This window comes from Gobio gobio (assembly GCF_949357685.1).
Source record: "Gobio gobio genome assembly, chromosome: 20".
Classification (NCBI taxonomy): domain Eukaryota; kingdom Metazoa; phylum Chordata; class Actinopteri; order Cypriniformes; family Gobionidae; genus Gobio; species Gobio gobio.
In genome coordinates this window covers 48,545,452-48,554,074 of record NC_137113.1, presented here as the reverse complement: position 1 = coordinate 48,554,074, position 8,623 = coordinate 48,545,452, and the positions used below count along the sequence as shown (strand labels likewise).

The window sequence follows — 8,623 nt, the reverse complement described above, 5'->3', positions numbered from 1 at the left end:
TGAACTCGTATCGATTCCTAAATCCTCCACTGATCTGAGCTTTATGTGTAGCTCCTGCCATCCAATAATCACAATCATCACAATCATCACAATCATCACAATCATCACAATAATCTCGTGCTTTGATGAGAAACGAATCCTCAGATTTCAAACTATGAAATTCAAGCGTCTCTTCAGTGTGTGTGGCCGCTCATCTCTTCCTCAAAAATTGATGTACTGCACCTGATGCATATCCAAATGAATCAATATCAAATCGAAATTTAATCAGAATTCAATCGAATCGCAAACTTGTGAATCAAAATAGGAATTGAATCAAGTTGCATACTTGTGAATCAAAATAGGAATTGAATCAAGTCGCATGCTTGTGAATTGAAATTGGAATTGAATCAAATCGCAAACTTGTGAATCAAAATAGGAATTGAATCAAGTCGCATGCTTGTGAATTGAAATTGGAATTGAATCAAATCGCAAACTTGTGAATCAAAATAGGAATTGAATCAAGTCGCAAACTTGTGAATCAAAATAGGAATTGAATCAAGTCGCATGCTTGTGAATTGAAATTGGAATTGAATCAAATCGCAAACCTGTGAATCAAAATAGGAATTGAATCAAGTCGCAAACTTGTGAATTGAAATAGGAATTGAATCAAATCGCAAACATGTGAATCAAAATAGGAATTGAATCAAGTCGCATGCTTGTGAATTGAAATTGGAATCGAATCGCAAACTTGTGAATCAAAATAGGAATTGAATCAAGTCGTATGCTTGTAAATTGAAATTGGAAGTGAATCGAATCGCAAACATGTGAATCAAAATTGGAAGTGAATCGAATCGCAAACATGTGAATCAAAATTGGAAGTGAATCGAATCGCAAACTTGTGAATCAAAATAGGAATTTAATTTAATCACATACTTGTTAATCAAAATAGGAATTGAATCAAGTCGTATGCTTGTGAATTGAAATTGGAAGTGAATCGAATCGCAAACTTGTGAATCAAAATAGGAATTCAATCAAGTCGCATGCTTGTGAATTGAAATTGGAAGTGAATCGAATTGCAAACATGTGAATCAAAATAGGAATTTAATTGAATCACATACTTGTGAATCAAAATTGGAATTGAATCAAATCACAAACTTGTGAATCAAAATTGGAAGTGAATCGAATCGCAAATTTGTGAATCAAAATAGGAATTTAATTGAATCACATACTTGTGAATCAAAATTGGAATTGAATCAAATCACAAACTTGTGAATCAAAATAGGAATTGAATCGAATCACATACTTGTGAATCAAAATAGGAATTGAATCAAGTTGCATACTTGTGAATCAAAATAGGAATTGAATCAAGTCGCATGCTTGTGAATTGAAATTGGAATTGAATCAAATCGCAAACTTGTGAATCAAAATAGGAATTGAATCAAGTCGCATGCTTGTGAATTGAAATTGGAATTGAATCAAATCGCAAACTTGTGAATCAAAATAGGAATTGAATCAAGTCGCAAACTTGTGAATCAAAATAGGAATTGAATCAAGTCGCATGCTTGTGAATTGAAATTGGAATTGAATCAAATCGCAAACCTGTGAATCAAAATAGGAATTGAATCAAGTCGCAAACTTGTGAATTGAAATAGGAATTGAATCAAATCGCAAACATGTGAATCAAAATAGGAATTGAATCAAGTCGCATGCTTGTGAATTGAAATTGGAATCGAATCGCAAACTTGTGAATCAAAATAGGAATTGAATCAAGTCGTATGCTTGTAAATTGAAATTGGAAGTGAATCGAATCGCAAACATGTGAATCAAAATTGGAAGTGAATCGAATCGCAAACATGTGAATCAAAATTGGAAGTGAATCGAATCGCAAACTTGTGAATCAAAATAGGAATTTAATTTAATCACATACTTGTTAATCAAAATAGGAATTGAATCAAGTCGTATGCTTGTGAATTGAAATTGGAAGTGAATCGAATCGCAAACTTGTGAATCAAAATAGGAATTCAATCAAGTCGCATGCTTGTGAATTGAAATTGGAAGTGAATCGAATTGCAAACATGTGAATCAAAATAGGAATTTAATTGAATCACATACTTGTGAATCAAAATTGGAATTGAATCAAATCACAAACTTGTGAATCAAAATTGGAAGTGAATCGAATCGCAAATTTGTGAATCAAAATAGGAATTTAATTGAATCACATACTTGTGAATCAAAATTGGAATTGAATCAAATCACAAACTTGTGAATCAAAATTGGAATTGAATCGAATCGCAAACTTGTGAATCAAAATAAGAATTGAATCGAATCGCAAACTTGTGAATCAAAATCGGAATTGAATCGAATCGCAAACTTGTGAATCAAAATAAGAATTTTAATTTAATCACAAACTTGTGAATCAAAATAAGAATTTAATCGAATCGCAAACTTGTGAATCAAAATAGGAATTGAATTGAATCGCATGCTTGTGAATCAAAATCAGAATTGAATCGAGTTGCATGCTTGTGAATCAAAATCAGAATTTAATCGAATCGCATGCTTGTGAATCAAAATCAGAATTGAATCGAGTTGCAAACTTATGAATCAAAATGGGAAGTGAATTGAATCACATGCTTGTGAATCAAAATAAGAATTGAATCGAGTTGCATGCTTGTGAATCAAAATCGGAATTGAATCGATTTGCAAACTTGTGAATCAAAATGGGAAGTGAATCGAATCACATGCTTGTGAATCAAAATCGTAATTGAATCGAATCGCATGCTTCTGAATTGAAAGTAGGAGTGAATCGATTCGCGAGCTTGTGAATCAAAATGGGAAGTGAATCAAATGTTATGCTTGTGAATCAAAATCGGAATTGAATCGAGTTGCAAACTTGTTAATCAAAATGTGAATCGAATCGAATCGCATGCTTGTGAATTGAAATTAGGAGTGAATCGATTTGCAAACTTGTGAATCAAAATAAGAATCGAATCTTACGGTTGTGAATCAGAATCGTATTGAAGTGTGTGTGAATGCCCGGCCCCGTGAGCCTGTGTGACGCGCCTGTGTGAAGCAGATGTGTGTGTGTGTGTGTGTGTGTGCGGACCCACTAACCCTCCTCTTCCTCGATGTTGTGCTGCCACAGGTGCGCTGATTCTGGCCAACTGTTTACTATGCCGGGCGTACAGCATGCTGAAGGCGGCCCGCGCCACACACCTCCACATGCTCCAGGGCATCCTGAGGGCCCCGCAGGCCTTTTTCGAGGCCACACCCTCAGGGCGGGTCTTGAACCGCTTCAGCAAAGACGTGGACACAATAGACTCTCTCATTCCAGACAATATTGATATCTGGATGCGCACGTTCTGGTACACAGTAAATGTGCTGCTCGTTTGCTCTGTCCTCACCCCTCTGTTCCTCATAGTCATAGTGCCGTTAATGCTGTTCTATTGGTGGGTCCAGGTAAATAGGAACACGTCTGCTAACTCATTAATACAGCATGCTAACATGTGTTGATGTTGCATTATCACTGTGTTGTGTTTGGTCATTGGGTTTAGTGCGGTCAGGGAGTCGAGACTCTGGTGAACGAACTCGACTCACTGAACTCTCAGCTCATGCTGTTCTTTACCCATTAGTTCAATTATACTCGATTATTTAATACTACTACTACAAGTTATTGTATTATATAATTTAATAAATTACTACAAGAAACGTCTCGGTTACGGATGTAACCCTCGTTCCCTGAGGAGGGAACAGAGACATAACGTTAGTGACTAACGAATGGGGGTTTCGCTTACAAGCCAATTACTTTCGAGGAGTCTAACAGCGCCCAATGGCAGTGCCAATGCCATGGGCATGCAGAATTTGCATACGTAACTCCGCCCCACAGCGTGGGTATATAAGGAAGTACGCTGGCAACATTGCAATATGTATCTGCTGCGGATCCTTGACATTGAGAAACACCTAGTATGCGATCACTGGAACACGCCATCAACACCAACGCCTCTGGAAAGCTGCTCGTCTCGAAGGCTGACAAAGACTGAAGGTGTTTCTCAATGTCAAGGATCCTTCCTCTAGGACTGGTCCTTCCAAGTCACTTCCTTCAGAGGCTCGGCGAGGCTCCTCTTTAGCATTCGGAGAATAAGTAAATGGAACAGGCTAGCAAGTGCACATCAGCCTCATTACGTCAGTGAAAAGGTCTGTAAAGGCCCGGGTATACTTCACTTACCGCGCCCGGACGCGTCACGCGCGCAGCCCTGTCCGCGCGTCTTTCAAAGTATACTACACAACGGATGCGCGCGGATGATCGCGTTCGACACATGCGCAGTAAAAAAGTGCCTATGCTCCACCAGACATCGGAGGGCAGCACTGAGTCCTGTCATCAACGGGACATTCGCTGGGCATGATCGGAGAAGAACTGTAGTGCATCCACCATTGCTACATAGTTTGGAAGAAACACTTAAGAATCAAAAATTCTCTCTTTTTTTCCAAGCGTGTTGTTTTTCAACCGGTCTTTGCACACACTTCTTCGACGGCTGAACACTGTGCTCAATACTGTGCGTGTTTCCACCTAGTGGACTCTTCTGTACTGCTGGCGCATGCGCTGTTGCACGCGGACCGTCCGCGCGGTCTGAAAATTTGGGCTGCGCGCGGACGGGGTGTGCGGCCGGCCGCGAGCCCTCCGAGTGACGAAAATTACGTCATGCGGGCGGTGCACGAACGCGGACGGCCGAAGTATACCCGGGCCTTTAGCCATCAATAACGTAATTTGTATAATATCAATACGGTTGTAATTTGTACTGGCATTTAAAAGTTAAACTTTACTTATATTTACTACGGTTATAACAAATAACGTAAATACTTACACTTGAAAGCATATTGCCCCGTTAACGCTCCGACTCCGCCAACGTCCGATATTTTGTATTTTTGTGAACAAGATAGCAAAGCTGCGCGCATAGGATTGTGGGTGATTTGAGAACACTAAGTGCGCGAAGTCTACTCGTATGCATCCTTTCCTGTATATGGCATTTTTTTCGAACGAAGGACTCAGACCTTGGTTGAAATTCCGAGGATCCTCGACATTGGAACAGCCCTTTGACGGACGTCGATGACGTAACATCCTCGGAATTCTGGCTTCCGATGATCCTTCCTTGACATTGAGAAACGCCTTCAGTTAGCAGGCTTGAAGGTGTGAAGAGATACTCTTGGCTCCAAAGCAGAAACATAATGCGATGTTGCCAGCGTACTTCCTTATATACCCACGAGGTGGGGCGGAGTTACGCATGCAAATACCGCATGCCCATGGCATTGGCACTGCCATTGGGCGCTGTTAGACTCCTCGAGGGTAATTGGCTTCTAAGCGAAACCCCCATCACGTCGTAGTGACTGAACGAAAGGGAACTAATAATACATTATTTCAATCATTTGTTAAATTATATAATACTAATATTAATAATAATTACAATTATTTATATTATATAATTTAATAAATTACTACAAGAAATTATTAATAATAATAATACTTGATTCTAATAATTTGTTAAATTATATAATAATTCTACTACTTATAACAATAATAATAATTATTGTTTTATGATTTAATACATTATTAATATGATTATGAGTATTATGATGATACTTTTTTGCAATAATTTATTATTATTAACAGCAACAACAATAGTGATAATACATTATTGTAATAGTTTATTAAATTATTTACTACTAATAATAGTTATAATATTTTTTAATTATTTTATTATATAATTTAATAAATGGCTACAAGAAAATAAAAATAAAATAAATTATTGCAGTAATTTATATAAAACTGCTAATAATAATAATAATACAAATTGTTTTTATGAAATATTTAATAAATTACTGCAAGAATTTAATAATAATACATTTCATTAATTTGTTAAATTATATAATACTGCTACTACTTATAACAACAACAATGATTATAATATTTATATAAAAATAATGGTATTGTATATGATTTAATACATTATTAGTATGATTATGAGAAATATGATGATGATCCTTAAGTTTTGCTATAATTTATATACAACAACAAAAATGTAATGCAATAATTTATTAAATTATATAGTTTAGTTTAATTTAGTATAATTATATATACTATTACTATGAATGATAATAATAATATTATTTTCACTTACTACAATACATAATAATAATATTAATAATTGTTTTTATTGCAATAATTTAATACTTATAATAATAAAAATAATAATGTTTATACATATATCAATATATAGTTTAATAAAACATAATACATTATTTTATTGTTAAAATTTGGGTTAATATCAATAATAATAATAATTATTATTATTATTTCATTTAATAAATGATTGCAATAACTTATTATTATTATTATTAATAATGATATGTGGTATTTTTGTATACTGTATATCCCCCCCCATAACCCCTAATATTTCATATTATCCAGCGTAATATGAGACTGTTACAGCAGTAGTGACGGTAAAGAACAGCGTTTACAGTAGCGTTTACAGTAGTGCTTACAGTAGTGCTTACAGTAGTGTTTACAGTAACAGTTACAGTGGTGCTTACAGTGGCGTTTACAGTAGCGCTTACAGTAACAGTTACAGTGGCGTTTGCAGTAGCGCTTACAGTAGTGCTTACAGTAGTGTTTACAGTTGGGTTTACAGTAGCGCTTACAGTAACAGTTACAGTGGTGCTTACAGTAGCGTTTACAGTGGTGCTTACAGTAGTGCTTACAGTAGCATTTACCGTAGCGCTTATAGTAGCGTTTACAGTAGCGTTTACAGCATCATTTACAGTAGCGTTTGCTGCAGCGTTTACAGTAGCACTTACAGTAGCGTTTACTGTTGGGTTTACAGTAGCATTTACAGTAGTGCTTACAGTAGCGGTTACCGTGGTGTTTTCAGTAGCGTTTACAGTAGCGTTTGCCACAGCATTTACAGTAGCGCTTACAGTAGTGTTTACAGTTGGGTTTACAGTTGGGTTTACAGTAGCGCTTACAGTAGCGGTTACCGTAGCGTTTACTGTAGCACTTACAGTAGTGTTTGCAGTAGTGTTTACAATAGCGTTTACAGTAGCGCTTACAGTAGCACTTACAGTAGTGTTTACAATAGCGCTTACAGTAGCGCTTACAGTAGCGGTTACAGTAGCGCTTACTGTAGCACTTACAGTAGTGTTTACAATAGCGCTTACAGTAGTGTTTACAATGGCGCTTACAGTAGCGGTTACCGTAGCGCTTACTGTAGTACTTACAGTAGCGTTTACAATAGAGTTTACAGTAGCGCTTACAGTAGCACTTACAGTAATGTTTACAATAGCGCTTACAGTAGCGATTACCCTAGCGTTTACTGTAGCACTTACAGTAGCGTTTGCAGTAGCGTTTACAGTAGCGTTTACAGTAGCGCTTACAGTAGCACTTACAGTAGTGTTTACAATAGCGCTTACAGTAGCGGTTACAGTAGCGGTTACAGTAGCGCTTACAGTAGTGTTTACAGTAGCGCTTACAATAGCGCTTACAGTAGCGGTTACCTTAGTGTTTACAGTAGTGTTCACAGTAGCGCTTACTGTAGCACTTACAGTAGTGTTTACAATAGCGCTTACAGTAGCGGTTACCTTAGTGTTTACAGTAGTGTTCACAGTAGCGCTTACTGTAGCACTTACAGTAGTGTTTACAATAGCGTTTACAGTAGCGCTTACAGTAGTGTTTACAGTAGCGCTTACTGTAGCACTTACAGTAGTGTTTACAATAGCGTTTACAGTAGCGCTTACAGTAGTGTTTACAGTAGCGCTTACTGTAGCACTTACAGTAGTGTTTACAATAGCGTTTACAGTAGCGCTTACAGTAGTGTTCACAGTAGCGCTTACTGTAGCACTTACAGTAGTGTTTACAGTAGCGCTTACAGTAGCGGTTACCTTAGTGTTTACAGTAGTGTTCACAGTAGCGCTTACTGTAGCACTTACAGTAGTGTTTACAATAGCGTTTACAGTAGCGCTTACAGTAGCACTTACTGTAGAACTTACAATAGCGTTTACAGTAACGCTTACAGTAGTGTTTACAATAGCGCTTACAGTAGCGATTACCCTAGCGTTTACTGTAGCACTTACAGTAGCGTTTGCAGTAGCGTTTACAATACCGTTTACAGTAGCGCTTACAGTAGCACTTACAGTAGTGTTTACAATAGCGCTTACAGTAGCGCTTACAGTAGCGGTTACCTTAGTGTTTACAGTAGTGTTCACAGTAGCGCTTACTGTAGCACTTACAGTAGTGTTTACAATAGCGCTTACAGTAGCGGTTACCTTAGTGTTTACAGTAGTGTTCACAGTAGCGCTTACTGTAGCACTTACAGTAGTGTTTACAATAGCGCTTACAGTAGCGGTTACCTTAGTGTTTACAGTAGTGTTCACAGTAGCGCTTACTGTAGCACTTACAGTAGTGTTTACAATAGCGTTTACAGTAGCGCTTACAGTAGTACTTACAGTAGTGTTTACAATAGCGTTTACAGTAGCACTTACAGTAGTGTTTACAATAGCGTTTACAGTAGCACTTACAGTAGTGTTTACAATAGCGTTTACAGTAGCGCTTACAGTAGCGGTTACAGTAGCGCTTACAGTAGTGTTTACAGTAGCGCTT

The 8,623-nt window shown here is 37.2% G+C and overlaps 1 protein-coding gene across 3 annotated transcripts in view; it reads left to right on the top strand.

Moving 5' to 3' along the window:
* The window catches only part of abcc3 (ATP-binding cassette, sub-family C (CFTR/MRP), member 3), a 118,735-nt gene that overhangs the window by 83,736 nt on the left and 26,376 nt on the right, over nucleotides 1-8,623 (top strand). The window contains exon 23 of one of the 3 annotated variants that reach the window (XM_079801699.1): nucleotides 3,122-3,435. The exons of the other annotated variants lie outside the window; for them this stretch is intronic. Coding sequence (XP_079657825.1) covers nucleotides 3,122-3,435 — 314 coding nt within the window. The remainder of the gene's footprint in view (nucleotides 1-3,121; nucleotides 3,436-8,623) is intronic. 3 annotated transcript variants of the gene reach the window in all.